At 37.3% G+C, this 18172-nt stretch overlaps 3 protein-coding genes across 3 annotated transcripts; 2 read left to right on the top strand and 1 right to left on the bottom strand.

Moving 5' to 3' along the window:
- Positions 1–352: 352 nt before the first annotated feature.
- LOC122296731 lies at positions 353–2421 on the bottom strand. The gene is made up of 3 exons (XM_043106529.1): positions 2095–2421; positions 1087–2001; positions 353–406 (listed from the first exon to the last, which is right to left on the bottom strand). Exons 1-3 carry the CDS (start codon positions 2419–2421, stop codon positions 353–355), a joined length of 1296 nt encoding a protein of 431 aa, XP_042962463.1.
- Positions 2422–4889: 2468 nt separating this feature from the next.
- Positions 4890–5366, top strand: LOC122296730. Its single transcript, XM_043106527.1, has one exon. It carries the CDS (start codon positions 4890–4892, stop codon positions 5364–5366), a length of 477 nt encoding a protein of 158 aa, XP_042962461.1.
- Positions 5367–8024: 2658 nt separating this feature from the next.
- LOC122296729 lies at positions 8025–10729 on the top strand. The gene is made up of 5 exons (XM_043106526.1): positions 8025–8490; positions 8574–8626; positions 9004–10086; positions 10174–10274; positions 10348–10729. Exons 1-5 carry the CDS (start codon positions 8025–8027, stop codon positions 10727–10729), a joined length of 2085 nt encoding a protein of 694 aa, XP_042962460.1.
- Positions 10730–18172: the final 7443 nt, after the last annotated feature.

The following is an 18172-nucleotide window of genomic DNA, read 5'->3' as shown; positions in this document are numbered from 1 at the left end:
TATCTTCATGTGGGCATATTCGGGTTTCTTATTGAAAAGAAGCTCATAAGGTGTTTTATTGTTTAAAATGGGTGATGGAAGCCTGTTAATTATGTATGTGGCTGTAAGGATGGATTCATTCCAGTAAGTTAAGGGAAGACCAGCTTGAAAAACAAGGGCACGAGCCACATTTAATAAGTGCTGGTGCTTCCTCTCAACAATGCCATTTTGTTGAGGTGTTGCTACACAAGTTGTGTGGTGGATGATTTCTTTTTGATTGAAAAAATCGTGCATGTTAAATTCAGCACCATTATCACTTCTCAGGATTTGAATTTTCACTTGAAATTGTGTTTCAACAAGATTGTAAAAAGCTTCAAGGCATTTTCTGGTTTCTGTTTTGGCAGTAAGCAAATAAACCCAAGTAGTTCTGGAAAAGTCATCAACAATGGTCAAGAAATACTTTGAGCCATCATGTGCAGTTGTGGAGCAAGGACCCCATAAGTCACAATGGATGAGCTCAAAGATTCTTGATGAAGAGTGTGAACTATCCGGAAAAGGTAAACGATGGAACTTAGCTAAGGGGCAAATTTTGCAAGATTTTTCATTAATAGATGAAATTTGCTTGTGTACAAGAGGATCTGAAATTAACTGTAATCGAGGAAATGATAAATGGCCTAGGCGACAATGCCATAGGTCAGTATTGGAAACAGAATTTGTAATGGAACTAAAACAAGCAAAATTTGAATTGTTGTTGTATTTGTATGTTGAGAGAAAAATGGTTAGTGCTGAGGGAAGAACTTCCTTGCAAATAAGGTCGTACAAGCCATGCTTGAGCTCACCCTTCGCAATCGTTATCCATGAATGCAGGTCCTAAATAAAACAGTGAGGGGAAAAGAAGAGCAAACAACAATTTAGGGTAGAGGTTAGTTCGTTTGCTAAAATAAGGTTGAAAGAAAATGATGGCACACATAGAACATTATGTAGAATGATAGAATTAGTTAACTGAAGTGTTCCAATGTGTGTGACAGGGGCGGATTGACCATTGGGCAGTTTTACAAGGTAAGAAACAGTGGATGTGATAGTGGTAAGAAAAGTGGTACTGCAGACCATGTGGTCTGTAGCACCTGTGTCCAATATCCAATCGACAGAGGATGCATTTATGGAGCTGTGTGTGCTTGTAGACAGAGAAATAAAAGTACCAGACATTTTGGAACATGATGTTGTATGAAGAGAGGGTTGATTTGTGTTCCTGGAGTGGATAACAGAAGCCGCAATTGGGGAATCCTGAGGTTGGATCAGGGCCATTAGTTGCTGATATTGTTGCTTGGTCAATCCAAATTTGTCATCACTGGTGTCTTCAGATTCATAAGCAATCAAAAGAGATGTCTGATTTGCAAGGAAACCAGAGGCCTGCTGCTGTTTGGTGTCGTATTTGTGGCCAGGTGGATATCCATTGACTCTGTAGCATTTCTCAATGGTGTGGCCAGTCAAGTTGCAATGTGTGCAAAGGGGTGGTTCAGCATTACCAGCCTTGAAGCAAGTCTCAAAAATATGGCCAGTAATTTTACAGTGACTGTAGTAGGGACGGTCCTTTTTGAAAGAGTGGTTTGGTTTAGGAGAGAATTTGGAAGGAGTGTAGGGTTTCTTCACTGCCATAGCCATGGTTTCGGGAGATGGGGTGTGGGAGGTCATTTCGTGATGTCTTTCCTGCTGTTGCACTAGGGAAAACACCTTAGAGACAGGGGGAAGGGGATCCATAAGCATGATTTGGTCTCGGATGGGGGTATAGGTGTCGTTGAGACCCATTAAAAATTGCAGTACACAATCTCGTTGAGATCGATCCAGCAATGTTTTCATAAGACCACAATTACAAGCTGGAATGGGATCATATACAGAAAGTTCATCCCAAAGAGCTTTTAATTTTCCATAGTAAATACTAACCGGGTCGTGGTCTTGAAGCAGAGCAGCCAAATCCTTTTTGAGTTGGTAGATACGAGGACCGTTTTGTTGAGAGAATCGCTCCTGAAGATCCAGCCAAATTTCTTAAGCATCATCAATGAACAGAACGCTGGACTGGAGAGAAGGATTGATCGAGTTTTGGAGCTAAGACACGACCATGTCGTTGCAGCGCTCCCAAAGCTCAAGTAAAGGGTCTGTGGGTTGAGAAGGTTTGATGAGAGATCCGGTTATAAAACCAAGTTTGTTTTTGGCTCGGAGAGCACGACGGATCGAGCAAGACCAGGTGGCATAATTGTGAGTAGTAAGAAGATCGGTGACAAGGGTTAGGGCTGGGTTATCGCCGTGATCAAGCCGATATGGATTTGCCGGATCATTGAGGTTGAGGTATGGAGATGAGGTGTTTGATTTTGGGTTAGAGTGAGGCTTGGGGATTCGGAGCTGGGAGTTTCCATTGAAAATGCTCTCAATGGCTCTTGATACCATGTAAGGAAATAAAAGGAAGGTGCAGTTGAGCAAAGGAGAAACAGAGAGCTAATCAATGGAGGAAAAATGCTATTACGATTCCATTCAAGCTACTGTTTTACAAGACTGCTATCGAGCATATATACAGAGAATCATCTAACAGACTAACAAACTAAACCTATCGTAGTGTGCCAGCTACTAAGCATATACAAAAAATGAATAAAAGAATATTTAATGTATGCGACAACTAAGAATATGAATAACTGAATATGTAAAACGACTTGTAGCTTTAGTCTTGGCCTGTGTCTCTTGACATTAATCGTTCCCAATAAGTGGGCCACATTCCATTATCTTGACTTATATGGAGTTATTAAAAAAATTGTTTGTATAGATTTATGATATGCTGATTGGTGCAAACTCTTTAAAAACATAAAATTATCAGCCTTTAGTTTTTCACAAGTAACCTTTGCATCTCTAAATATAAGAATGTTATGCACAATTTTTAGGTGAACGAAAGCTTTTTAGTAGATGAGAAATGATATTTACAGTTTTAAAGTGAACAAGTCTCGTATATTCCTTTTGAAAATAGTGGGTATATATGGTATCTATATGAAAAAATAAATTTTTTAACGATAAATCTTTTTTTTTTTTTAAATGGATATGTGGAACTTGCACATCCAAAAACTATATTTTGCATTAATTCGGTTTAGCTGATCTACTAGTAGCATTTTATTTGAAGTAATGAGGCATTTTTTAACAACTTTGAAAGGAATCAATTTTCTTTTCTTCTTTCTACTTTCTTTTGCAATTTGGCATGGCCCCATTGAAATGAATTCTTTAGCCCAGCCAAAATCTTTCCATGCCCATAGAAATTGGCTGGCACAGTTTACTCAAGGTAAAGATTATTTACTTGGTCCTTTCACTAGGTCCTTCCCTGACCCATACTAGGTGCATTGCCTATCTGATTGGGAATTTTGGTAGAAGTAGCTCACTTGGTAGAAGTAGCTCACTTGGCAGAGCTGCCATTGATTTCATGCAAATGTAGAAGAGTCCAAGTAGAATTGCCGTCCCTTCCAATTTTCAATCCATCATTGTCAATGGTACCATGGAAAATTAAAAATTTTAGCAAAGGAAAAAAGGGTTCTCGTATCAATCCCTTGCTAGATGGGTTATATCAAATTTGAAAATTTCTATTGAAGATGATAGACATGATGTCAAGTGGGTCCTATAATATTTATTAAATATTGAATGCATAACTAAAAATCTACGTGAATAAAATTAATAATATTATAATGTCTACTTTATATGTTCATCTCTCTCATATTTAGAGCTTTCCTGTTCGAGAGTTTTTTTCCTGTATTTATTCTATTGTTTCAGTATACACCCACTTTTTGCCATATCACCATACATAATTTGTTCTATCACAATATGCAACCAATTCAAACAAGTGGGCTCTTTCATTCATTTTTCCCTTGTAGTAAATTACGCACACAAGAAATTAGTTGCATATGTGCTGTTAAGTCATTTTCCTAATCAATTTCTCATGAGTAAAATTAAGAAACGAATCGTTTAGCAGCTTAATATTTCATTCACATTGGATTAAACTCATATTTTTTAGTTTCAAAGACATCTTTACCCTTGAGATGTCAATATGTAAGTTGGTATAAGCAAATGATGGTTACCATCATTACAAACCATTGTGCTAGTCAACATATTCAAGGAGACAAGAATCAAGATCTCTATATATACACCTATTAAATAAATTCACCTTTCAATATTATCCTCTTTTTTACACTAATTTTGACAAATAGAAGTCAATGAAACGCATCCCTTCACTTTTATCAATGGGCAAGAACAGGATTATAATTTAATTAGACGGTTGATTATTAGGTAAAATTTCCTAATATATATAGATGATGTGGGATTCTCATTTTATCATAAAATACGATAACATTAAGTTTCTTATTATATTTATTGATTTGTTAATGACGTCTATAATAAAGTAAGATTATAATATATCAAATTTCGACACTACGTAATAATTAGGAAAGGTTTGGATAGTGAGATAGAATGAGATGATTTTAGATAAAAGTTAAAAATTAAATAAAATATTGATAGAGTATTATTTTTTAATATTATTATTATTTTTGAATTTGAAAAAATTAAATTATTTATTATATTTTATATGAAAATTTGGAATGTAATGATGATATAAGATGAGTTGAGATGAGATTAAAACATCTTTATATCCAAACCTAGCCTAATCATTTGGATGGAACAATTGAAAGATGCTAAACCTTCACCAGGAAAATATAAAACATGGGGCCCCAACCTAGTTAGATTCTTCTTCAAATAAATGGACTTTAAAATTTAGAATGTAACCTTTTGAAGCGGTTGAACTAAAACTTCCTAAACAACTACCAGGACTCCAACCCCAGTACAACACCCTTGTCATTCCCATCTCCCCATAACATACAAAATCAAGAGCCATGGCCATAGAAGATTTCAGCTTCCCCATAATTGGGAACGCCTTCCTATGCAGAATCGGTTCGCCCCAGTTGTGGCAACTCTCTCCGGCAGCCTCTCTAGACTCTTGCAGCCATCAAGAAGATGAGGAAGACTGTACTTTTGCACCAGAACCAATCATGAAAAGCCAAAGAGTGAGCTTCTCATATGCAGAGGATGGTGGAAAAGAGGTGAATGATGGGATGGATGACGATGACGACAACAATGACGATGATGAAGAGGAGAAGATGGACATGTTGTGGGAGGAATATTTCAATGAAGAATTGTCAAAAACATCTACTTCAAGATTCAATACTTTTTCTTCCAGAGATATGGTGGAATTGGGTAGTGTTAAGCCATTGACTAGGAAGCCAGGCACGCTGTTGATCGTGAAGGTCTTGAAGAAGCTTCTCTTGCTCCATAAAAATTCTCATGGAAAGCTCAAAATGACTCGAAATTAGATACACTAGAATTCTTGCTTTCGATTATTGAGGTCTATACTTCGTTCATAGTGCTGTTTTTGTCATTTATTAACTTAAAATTGTACAGAAATTAGCTTGAAATCTTGTTCCTTTCATGGATATGCAAAGAAAATGAACATTTTTGAATTGAAGTATTTTAGTTTGGGTGCATGCGCTTTGGCGACGCTGCAGCAATTATGCAGCATTAGATATTAGTACTTTGGGATCTGCCATCATGGCCAGGGATCATGGACCATTTGGTTTAGTATTATTATTAAATGTTAATGCAGTGTTTGGTGGAATGAGTAAATGATTTCCCGAAATTTTCCTAAATTTGGTTTGTGAGAGACAAATGCAATTGGCTAAAATGAAAGGAATTCTGCTATTTGCAAATATATTTAATGTTAAGATAATAATATAAATTTTACCGATTTTTATTAATTTAAACGTTTGACATAAGTTGTGGTTTAAAATGATATTGGAGTAACTATCGGATCGAGTAGAATTAATGAATTAAGGTAGAATCTATAGCTAGGATGGTTATGAAAAAATCGAAACACAAATACTATTTTTTTGTACTAGTTGACGAGAGCGCCTTTCCTTTTTTTTTGAAATGAAGGTATTCATTCATTAGAGCAAATGCTGAATACAAGGAGGATAATCCTCAATAAGAATACATTCTTTTGAGCAAGACAGGCCATACTTAGCCAAGTGATGAGCTAATACATTGGCTTCCCTAGGGATAAACTGGATTGACCAGCGGCTAGTCCTGGTGAGCATGAGCTTGACATCTCGGATGACAACTCCACTAGAGCTCCAACTGTCTTCACTATGTTGGACTGCTTGAACCACTGCTTGGGAATCCCCTTCAAGGATGAAGTCAGTCAGTCCCAGTTCAATACAAAAGGAGGTAGCTCTCCGGGCTGCTACTGCCTCACCCAAGAGTGGATCAGGGACCAGATCCATGGAGGAGCAAAGGGTCGCCACAAACAAGCCCTCTGAGTCCCTAACAGCCACTCCAATACCCAGCTTTGAGTTAATTCTATCAATGGCTGCATCCCAATTGACCTTGAACACATTTGGTGGGGGTGCACTCCACTTGCTGCTGAGTCGACTGGAGGTCTTTGACTGTTTAGGTTCAGCCTCCAACCATGTCTTTATAGAATACATCTGGTGATCAACCTGCTTAGAGACCTGGGAAGGGGAGTGGAACTGCTGTTCAAATAGCCAAGCATGCTGAACTTGGAAACTATCTTGGTCCATTAATATTGTTTGTTTTCGTAAGTGCATTTCTAGTGAATTAGCTATTCTTCAGCTAAATTGTGATTAGAAAACCCTCTATTTTTATTTTTAACAAGGGACTTTTCAAAGACATCATAAAACAAACTTTTTTAAATCTATCTGTATTTTCTTTGATAAAAAGGGGGAAGAAAAGGATGGTGAGCCAAATTTATTTTTGTTTTGGAATTTAAAAATATTAAATTGTTTATTATATTTTGCATAAAAATTTAAAAAAATTCTAATGATAAGATGAGATGATCAGACACTTTTACTATTCAAATAGGGCTAAGAAAAACCATTGCCAAATCTAAAATTTGGCTAAAAATTAACGTTTTGCCAAAACCATTTGAGATATATTAATCCATACTTGACTATCCATCTCAAAGTCAAAATAATAATATAATATTAGATATTTTAATAATTATTTTTAAAATTTTTTATACTTTGTAAATACACTCCATATGTTAATTAATAATTTAATTTTTACTTAAATTTATTGTTTCTCAACTATTTTTTTCCTCAATTTAATTATCTAACAAATACATTTTGTCAACCCTTCTCAATGCAAAAGCGAGATGTATCATGAATCTAGTTAATTACCCTTTTACCCTTTTTTCTCTCTGGCATTGACGTTAGGGTTTGGAGTGAAAGTTCGCCCATGACTACTGCGGGGCTCCACCGGGGTCATCGGTGATGTCTAGGTGGCAGAGAACTCTCGCTGATCTGGTGGCTCAGACCCCGCAACCTCTGCCGGAGGTGGACATTCCTTTTCGTCCGGCAAAATTAATTGATGGGGAATATTGTGTGATGTTTTCAAAGGAGGAGATTGATAAATTGGCTGCCCCTTTTCGTTTCTCTATGGTTCTTAAATTCCTCAAGCAGAGACCTTCTCTAGATGTGATTCGGGCTTTCATATGGAGTAGATGGGGGTTGGATGCTCAACCAGTTGTTTCGGCAATGCGAAGGGCCCGTAATGTTTTCGTCCAATTCTCTAACGAAGGGGATTTTGTGAAGGCTTTGTCCAGGAAAGCAACTAATATTGAAGGAGTGCCCTACCATGGATTTCGTTGGAAACCGGATTTTGAAGAGAATTCGGAACCTGCATCAGTGCCGGTCTGGGTCTTTTTACCTGGTTTGCCCCCAAACTTTTATCATGAATCTTGCTTGAGAACTATTGTTGCCCCAGTTGGTCGGTTCCTACGCTGAGATAATGCTACCCGATGTTCTACAAAAACTGATGGTGCTAGAGTGTGTTTGGAAATTGATGCTGGAAAACCACCAATTAACGGCATCTGGATAGGCACTCCACAGCAAGAATGGAGTTGGTACATTGATATTGAGTATGAGACTTTGCCCCCTTATTGTAATAGATGTAAAATGCAGGGACACAACTTGAAGCTATGTAAATGGAAGGATGGGTTAAGTCTGGACCGTAAGATTGGTGAAAAAATGATAAAAGTGTGGAAGCCTTTGAAACCAGCAGGGAAAGAAAAGCAGCACGTAGAGATAGGTATGAATGCTTTGTTGGCAAATATTGAGGATACAGGGGAGGCTGGGCCAAGTGGTTTGCCGGTGGAGAGTCTTGGTATTAATTTGGAGGAAGATGGCAAAGCAGTGGTATTAGTTGGTGAGACGCAAACAGCAGGGGCTTTAACTGAAAAACAAAACACCGAAAATGTTACAGGGATACAGGAAATTATGCAGTTGCCTAGTGAGCAGAGGAACACGGAAACTCAGTCTAGTGATTTCGAAAATGCAGTAGGGGATACTCATGTGTCTGAGAATGTAGGGGATGTTCATGGGATGTTAGGGACTGTTGGGAGTAATGTCAAGGGGCAGACTGGCAATATAGATATGATGCTGTCTAGGCAAGAATAGGTGGAAACTGATAATATTTCAGGAAAAAATTGAATGGTGGTTCTGTAGAAATTGAAAATGTTGAGATTAATCTGATTGGGTTGGAAAGGTCTACGCTTGAGGTTAGTAACGAACCTAGTGACCAACCCGTGAGGAATTCAAACTTTGATGATGTGGTGATTGAGGATTGAAATGAAGAGGAGGAAGCGGATAATGGGCTAGTAGAGAAGTTTCAGGAGCATCAAAATTTTGGGAATTCTGTAAATGAGGAGTTGGAGTCTTTGGAAATTAATGGTAAGGATGTTTGTGGGTCTGAGCCAGAGAAAGAGTATGGGGAACATCTTGGAAACTATAAAATCTACCTATCGGACAATGATACAAAAAAAAAAGGGAAGATCTTGGCTAAAGGGGGACGTTTACTTAGAAGTTCGACACGTGTTCCTAGCAAACCCATTCGCATGAATTTATGATTTGCAACCCTATGTTTTGGAATATCCAGGGCCTCAAATCATCTCGGAGGAGGTTGTGTAAATTGGTAAGGAAGTTGCATTTGAATTTTCTTATGTTAGCTGAGCCCTTTGCTGATGATCAAAGAATGGTTGCATTGAAACAATTGTTGAGATTTGATTGCTGTTTTTCTAATTTATGCGTTGGTGGTAAACTCTGGTTATTATGGAAAGAAGATTTGCAAATATCGGTTGTTAGTTATAGCGCCCAGCATGTGACTATCTCTATGTGTATGGATAATCGGAATTTTGTTGTTTCTGTGGTGTATGCCAAGTGTAATCATGTAGAAAGAAGAGAACTCTGGAGAGTGCTACAATTAGACGTGGTCCAAGATGCACCTTGGTTATGCCTAGGTGATTTTAATACTATTCGAGGGGAGGAGGAGCACTATGGTGGTAGACCAAGACTGAGAGCTGCCATTGATGAGTTTAATGAGTTTATTGATAATTATGGTTTCATTGAAAAGAAAACTGTTGGAAGTAAATTCTCTTGGTGTAATGGTCAGAGGGGTTTAGCTCAGAGTTGGTCGAAATTAGACAGATGCTTAATGAATGTTGTGGCTGCGGATGTTTTTCCTAATGCTTGTTGTAAATATATAGCTCGCTCAACTTCCAATCATACACATTTGTCTTTTGTTTTTAAGAATTTGGGTACTCGTTATGGGCCTTCCTCCTTTAAATTTCAGCAAATGTGGGTGTCTCATAGCAATTTTTTGAATATGGTTAAGGAAAATTGGTCCGCATTGGTTGATACTATGGGGCTTATCGGTCTTGCTACAAAGTTGAAGAAGTTGAAAATAGTTTTGAAGGATTGGAATCGACATATCTTTGGGCATACTGATACGAATATCCAAGTTTTGGAAAATAAAATTGAACAGCTAGAAACTCAACTTCAGGTGGGTTTTTTAGAAGATGTAGAGCAGGATCTACTGGGGGCCAAGGAAGATCTTGAGATGTGGATGCAAAGAGAAGAAACTAGGCTCTCACAACATGTGAAGCTTAGGTGGATGGAGAAAGGTGAGGCTTCAGCTCAGTTTTTTAAAACTTTTGCTTCTTTAAAAAAGCCCATAGTGCAGGTAATAAGGTGTCTTGATGGGACATGTTTGGATTCCCCGGAAGCTATTCATTCAGGGGCTGTGGATTATTTCAATTTGTTTCTACAGGCTCGGGCTCGTAGAGAGCTTCCTGATTTATCATATTTGGTACAAATTCCATTCTTGAGGAGGAAAATGATAACCTCCTTTAGCTCCCTTCGATCCAAGAGGTTAAAGAGGCTATGTTTTCCATTTCGGTTGACAGTAGTCTGGGCCCAGATGGCTTTGTTCTGGTTTCTATAGAGCATGCTGGGATATTGTTGAAGATGATGTAGTGGCAGCGGTTTGGGATTTCTTCATTGGCAATTCAATGCCGAGATTCTATTCAGCGTCTTATATTGCTCTCATTCCGAAAATGCAGAAGCCTATTGGTTTTGATAAGTTCCACTCTATCAGTTTATGTTCAGTGGTGTACAAAGTGTTTTCTAAAATCTTGGTTCGCAGATTATCCCATATTCTGAATAAAATTATCTCTCCGAAACAAGGTGCTTTTCTTCCTGGGAGAAGTATCTTTGAAAATATTTCTTTGGCTCAAGAAATGATACACATGCTTAATAAGAAGGTTAGAGGAGGTAATACTGTTATTAAAATAGACATGGCCAAGGCTTACAACAGTATAGATTGAGACTTCTTAATTCATGTTATGGCTTCGTTCGGGTTTTCTGAGCGGTTCTGTAGCTTGATCAGAACTTGTATTTCAACTTCTTGGTTCTCAGTGGTTATGAATGGTTCGGCTAAAGGTTTTTTCTCTAGTGGGCGTGGATTGCGTCAAGGTGATCCTCTTTCGCCTTATTTGTTTATTCTCGTTGAGGAGGTACTTTCCAGACTTTTAAAGCACAAGTTTACTAATGGGAATATTGTCCCGTTCTCGCATCCCCGAGGTACGCCTCTTGTTTCTCATCTTTTATATGCTGATAATATTGTGTTATTTGTAAATGGTGGAAGATCTTCTCTTCAAGAAGTCAGGGATATTTTTGCGACATACAAAAAATGGTCTAGTCAAATGGTGAGCAAGGAAAAATCTTGTATCTTTTTCTCTAAGCATGCGACTATTGGTCGGAAAAGGAGCTCTTTAATGTTGCCATCTTTCTCTGAAGGGTTTTTCCCGGTAAAGTATTTGGGTGTTCCTCTAATGGTATGTCAGATGAAACTCTCGTATTTTGATGGTTTCTTGTGCTACATTAGACAGAAATTGGAAGGATGGCAGAATCGGTTTTTATCCTCGAGAACCCGCCTTCTTTTATTAAGACATATTCTTGCTAGTATGCCAATTCATTTATTATCTGTTTTGCATGCTCCTAAGGCTGTCATGACAGCCTTAAATCGTATTATGAGTAATTTCTTCTGGGGTTCCTGGAATGGAAAGCAAAAGCGTAAGTGGGTGGCTTGGGAAAAGATTTGTTCTCCGATTCGAGAAGGGGGTTTGGGTCTTCAGAAATTAAAGAAAGTTCAAGACTCTTTGTTTATGAAGCTTGCTTGGAATTTGTTGACAGGTGACTCATTATGGGCTAATTTTTTCAAGCAAAAGTATGTAAAGAATCAGCATGTGACGTTGGTAGACCAACGGAAAGGAACTTTATTTTGGAAGCAAATTGTGGGTATGGTCCCAAAGGTCTTGGGCAATTCTTGGTGGCGAGTTCGGAATGGTGATATGTCCTTTTGGAGAGATCCTTGGTTAAAATCAGGAACTCTTTTCAATTCTTGTGAGATAATTGAATATCCCCTGCTAAGAGTAAGGGAATGTAGGCTTCAACATGGATGGGATGTGGATTTGTTATATCATTTGTGGGGGAAGCCAAAATGGAAGAAATTCTAAATTGCCTAGGGGAACAAAAAGAGAGTGGGGATTTATTGATTTGGAAGCCAAATCTGAATGAGGTTTTTTCATCGAAATCGGCTTGGGATTGTGTTCGCGTTCGTGCACTGAAATCTGAATGGGCTTCTTGGATTTGGCACTCAACGCTTCCAAAAATATATTCAGTTACTATTTGGAAGGCTTTTAATTCTAGCCTTTCTGTTGATAGTAGAATTAGCTCTTTGGGCATCCCTTTGGTTTCTAAGTGTGAATGTTGTACACAGGGGTGTGTGGAAGATCAGGATCATGTCCTCGCAACTAGGAAGATTGCTGGCTCTATATGGAGGTGTGCCTCTTTACAGCTGGGGATTCCATATGACCCTCAGAGATCATGGAGAGCAACTGTGGAAGTATGGTTTCGGCGTGCGGCTCATTCGACTCAAAAAGGTACTTTGATTGCTATTATTCCTATTATTGTGACTTGGTCTCTTTGGGTGTGGAGATGTAAAGCACGTATGGAAGGTAAACGAGTTGCTGTGAGTTCTCTCTGGAGCTCCATTAAGGCGGCAATTGCATGGGTGGGAGTCCGCCTACGTGCTAGTAGAAAGATGAATGATGGAGATGAAAAAGTGTTAAAAAATTTTTCTATTCCTTTGAAACCTATGAAGAGAAAGGAAATTCATTTTGTGCAATGGGTGAAACCGGTCGTGGGTTGGTTCAAATTAAATGTGGATGGGAGTTCTTTGGGAAATCCAGGTCGAATGGGTGCAAGGGGTACTATTCGAGATGAGAAGGGGAATCTTACTTGGGCTTTCACAAAGATTTGGGTCATGGCTCTAATAATGAAGCTGAGCTTATTGCTCTTTTTTATGGTCTCCAATACTATAAGGACCTATTCATTCGAAGAGTGGAGATTGAACTAGATTCGTTGCTAGTGGTTCATTGGTTAGAAAAAGGGAGGTGTGGTATATGGTATCTTGAAGATTACTGGGAAAAGATTCAATCGATTCTTGCTACTTTGGAGTTTAAGGTAAAACATACTTATCAAGAAGGCAATGCAGGAGCTGATTTTTTGGCTCGTATAGCATCGGATCAGAAGAATGGTACGTGGAATACATATAATGAAGTGCCTCATTTGCTCAAAGGGATTCTGAAAGTTGATAAACTTGGCATCCCAGCGATTCGTTTATAGGTTTTAATAAGGTGTTTGTTCTTGGTTTTATAAGTGCACCAGGTTTTTTTCTTGTGTTGGTTTCTTGGTTTTTGCAGGTTTTTGTTTTGGTTTTTGATTTAGGTTTGTTGGTTTTTTGGTTGGTTTGGTTCTTTTTAACACTTGGTTTTGGGCTTGTTTTAATGCTATCTTGTATGCCCCCAAGTGTGTTATTGTTACAACGGTTTTCCTCCGCCATAAGTGAGGCTTTTATCAATAAACTTGGGACATGGCTACTATGTGGGTGGCTACTGGCTCTTCGAAGATTCACTAAAAAAAAAAAAAAAACCCTTCTCACACTCAACAATAACTATGAATATTTTTAGAATAAATTATTATTTTAGAGATGAACAGTAGCCAACCAAATTTAAAAAATTATTTAACTTTAATATAGCTCAATAGTTTAGCATTAAAATTTTGACTACTTAGAGCATCCACATTGGTTTATGCATATGCATATGCAAAATCACATTTTTTAGAGATCCAATTTGCTATACAAGCAAAACTCCCACATTAACTTATACAAATTTGAGACAAAATAATAATAAAATATTATCATTTTATTATTTTTTTGCTTTTTTTTCTTTTCTTGTTTTAATAGAGTTTGCAATTTCCATGTATTGGGTTAATGCATGTAATTAGCACCCAATACATGTACTTAGAACCTGTGAGAGAGAGGTGCATGGGTTTGATATTCAAATATGTAAAATATTTGAGTAAAATAGTTTTTGGGGAGTGAATGAGTGGAATATGTAGTAAAATATGTAAAGGTAAAATATGTAGAAAGAGAGTGGGAGGAGAGAGAAAGAATGAGTAAAATATGTTTTGGAGAGTGAATAGTAGATCTTCAAACATGTAAAGGTACTGTTCATAACTATGCAAATATTTGAAGATGCATAATCTAATGTAGATGGATTTAGGCTCATATTATGTAAATATGACTTTGTATATACATATGCATAGACCAATATGGATTCTCTCATAGATTACTTTAGTAAAAATTAGTCCAAATTTAACTGGGCATTGACATGCCAGTGCACTTAGTCCTACAGGACCATAACTGGAAAGGTCTCTTCATGCATGTTTGTCATCCTGTCCTAAGTGGCATCCCCAAGACTATATATATCCTTCTCAATCAAAATCATCCACAAGCCAAAATTCACTTGGAGGTCACGATTCACAACCCAACGTGTTGCAGCCATTGTAGTGCTAATTAAATAATCTTGATCACAACCCAGATGATGTAACCAATCAATTTTCTTCCTTTTTAAATTGCATTTAGATAGTGAAGTGATTTCAAATAATTTATGAATATTAATAAAATATTAAATAATAGTGTTAGTAATGGGTAAATCCCATAACCAAGTTGTGTCCACTACTCCACATAAGTGGGAAAGTTATTTGTTAACTCCTCACCACTATCACAACTTTGAGGGAAGTTATTTAACTTTATCATTTTCAGAGAAGTTAATTAACTTCCAGATGTGAAAACTCTTTTAAATAGAGTGTAGGGACTTTTTTATTGGGTGTGGAAAAAGTTTAAGAAAAGCTTCTCTCTCTCTACATTTTCCTAGAGAAACCACTTAGATCTCTTGATCTTGAAGCGTGGAATTATTTAGGAGACTCTAGTAGCCTCCTAAGTGACGTAGAAGTGCAAACAACACAGTGACTTGGGCCGTAAGACGAGCAAAGATCCGACCTTGCGAAAATTCAACTACTTGAGGTAATTCGATTTAACCTTATTTAACATTGGTATTAGAGTGTAAAAGCATATTTAACTTGAATATGATTACATGTTGTTTGATGCTTTGAAATGAGTGTAAAAGCATGTAATTGATGATATGTCATGTTTTTTAATGTTTCAGATTTTTCATTAGAGGCTACGGTATGACATGTTTAAGGTTGAATTATTTACATGAAAATATTTCCTATAATGTCAGAAACCTGTCTATTAAATTTGGTGAAGTTTCGTTGAATATAGAAGAAGAATTCCGAAACCCTAGTTTTTGAAGTTCATGTTGAGACCATGACTTTGAGCCCCGTTTTAACAAATCGTATCTTACTTTATGGGAATAAATATTACATGTTTAGAAAGCTGGGTTCAATAGCTTTAGTTTGATATATCATATGCTTGATTTAGACTTTGTATGAGTAAGTTATGATCGATTGAACATGGGTGCTCGAAATCGGAAAAAATCAGAATTTTTTTGGTTTGAAGAAGAAGACGATGAACAGTAGTTTTTTTTCCTGTCCCACTCTAGGTAAAAGAAAGTGTAGTCCACCCATCTACTAACAAAGATACACATTAAAATCACTGAACTTTGTGTTTAGAGTTTGAAAACACCGTGAGTGGTGAAAATGATGTGCACTCTCCGCTGCGACAAGTGAAGCAGAGGCAAAATAGCCTCTAGAGCAAAAAAAATCCCACACGCGTAGGCAGTGCGTGGGAGCGCGTGCAGAGTATTCCGAGGCATTTTTTTTGTCACTTTCGGCATGTGTAATCATGTGTTGGTATTTAAAGTTGATTAATTGTTTTTTTTTTGGTTGAAACATAGAGCCGTTTTTTTTATATGTTAAAAAAAAAAAAATTGTCATGCTTCCTCAAGTCCAAATTTTCTGTGTTATATGTTTTTTATATAAATCAGTTGTGAATATATGAATGTCCACATTGAATATGTGTCCCTAGTTTTGATGACCTATGAAACCCTTCTCATTAGTTGAGAATGTGGTCTCTCTATCCATTAAACCATCATGCATACTACTATGATTGAATGTTTGAGTTTATTAGTTTATTTTATTAAAATGGATAGAGTTGATATTGGAAATTTGTTGGGCTCATGTATATTGTTTTTTTTTTTTTATGTGAATGGATAAGGTGTATCTTATAAGTATATCGATGACATGGCATTCCTATTTATTTATTGTTGTCTTAGAAAATTTGTAGTAGAATTTTATTTGAAAATGTAATATTGGGAATGTAATTTTATTGTTGAGGTCATGTAAATGGATGTGTTTCATGTCTATCGATATACTTTAAGGTCACCTTAATATGATGCACCAAATTACCAATGAGGTTTCGGGTGGAGCCTATTCGCATGATTATGAATTCATTTTTTTTTTTTTTTTTATGAATGGAGTATATGTGCATGAGTTTTGAGTATTTAAAAATAAATTTTATTCAAAATTAATTGAATATGGTATTTTGACTCATATAGTGGGAGATGATTACTAGCTTTTCACGAAATTTTCGATTTCACTATGTAGGAAGGAATTCCATAGACTAGTTAGATTTTGGAATAAAATTAAAGGTGTGCTAATGTCAATCTTGCACAATGAATGTAGTGATAATGGCCACTAAGAACGTAGTTGCTGACCTTACTAAAGGAGAGAAATTGGATAAGACCAACTATGACATGTGGCATAGAAAAATCCAATATTTGCTTAATGAACAAGAGGTCCTTGAGAATCTGTCTCACCTTATGATTCAACCTGAGGAAGGGAATACTTCCTAACATCGTCGTGATATGGAAGCCTATCAGGCTTGGGTAAAGAAAGATCAGTGTGCACACTTCACCATGCTTAGCAGCATGCACAATGATCTTATTGGGGAGTTTGAGAACTACCCAACTGCCCAAGATATGTGGAGCCAGTTGAAAATCACCTATGGGGCAACATCAGCTACTAGGCTCCGTGCGCTCACCTTGAGATTTGAGCAGTATGTTATGAACCCAAAACATACCATGACTAAGCATTTGAGGTCGATATCTGCCTTGATTCGTGATCTGAAGGCTGCTGGCAATAATCTCACTGATGAACAACAAGTTACCATTGTGATACGGTCATTGCCCGAGTCAACTTGGGGGCAAATGCAACTTGTTTTGACACACAGTGAGAATATTAAGATTTTTACTGATACATCTTGCCATTTGGAACTAGAGGCGGAGCGCATAGATGTGCACCGTAATATTCTACTTGTTGCCCAAGCTGGGAAGCGCAAGGCATTCATGCCTAAGCGTAAACAACGTGGGAGATCAACTGTAATGGCAAAAAATCTTGGGCCAAAGGATGGAAAAGTAGCAAAGCACCACAGAGGCAAGCGTGCTGGCAAGGACAAGTCCAAATTGAAGTGCTATAACTATGGAAAAATGAGACACTTTGCTCGTGAGTGCACTGAGGCAAAGAAGGTACCCCTTCAACACAACTCTCTCATTACTTATGTTTGTTCACATATTTTTGTTGTTCACTCAATCCCTGAATGGATTGTAGACATAGGAGCAACCAAACATGTAGCTCGAGATCGAGTTGGGTTCGTAGATTATAGAAGAATACTAGTTGGCAGATAGTACGTTATATTGGGCAACGGAATTCGGGAGAAAGTGCTTGGAGTTGGCACCTACCAACTCAAGATGTGTTTAGGGTGCTTGTTACTTCTTCATGATATGCTATATGCACCTAGTGTTCAATGTAATCTATTTTCAGTTATCTCTATGTTGGAACTTGGTTTTACTTTTCATTTTGATGGCCCTCAGCTAGACTTTTATTTGGATAGGGCTTTGTATGGACATGGTTTTCTTTCGAATGGTTTCTTTATGTTGGATTTAGATAATTTCTCATTTTCTTTTATGGTTTCAAATGATGATAATGTTGTTTCTAATTCATTGAAATGGAACGCTAGACTAGGCCTCATAGGAAAAGATAGAATGGCTAGACTAGCTAGAGAAGGCCTATTAGGGTCTCTCGCTAATGTAAGCCTACATGTGTGTGAGCCTTGTTTAGCTGGTAAGGCTTGTAGGAAGCCTTTTGAAAAGGCTCCTAGGGCATTTTATCCTTTAGAGTTAGTCCATTTTGATATTTGTGGACCTATGAATGTGAAGGCATGCCATGGCGCCTCTTATTTTCTCACCTTTATAGATGACCACTCACGTTTCACTCATGTCTATCTGATCTCCCATCGCTTTGAAACATTAAAGTGCTTCCAGTGCTTTGTAGCTATGGTTGAGAATCAGAAAGAAAGGAATTTAAAAATTCTACGAACTGATTGGGGTTGAGAGTACTTATCTAAA

This window comes from Carya illinoinensis, chromosome 15 (genome assembly GCF_018687715.1).
Source record: "Carya illinoinensis cultivar Pawnee chromosome 15, C.illinoinensisPawnee_v1, whole genome shotgun sequence".
Classification (NCBI taxonomy): Eukaryota; Viridiplantae; Streptophyta; class Magnoliopsida; order Fagales; family Juglandaceae; genus Carya; species Carya illinoinensis.
This window is presented reverse-complemented; position numbering and strand designations above follow the sequence as displayed.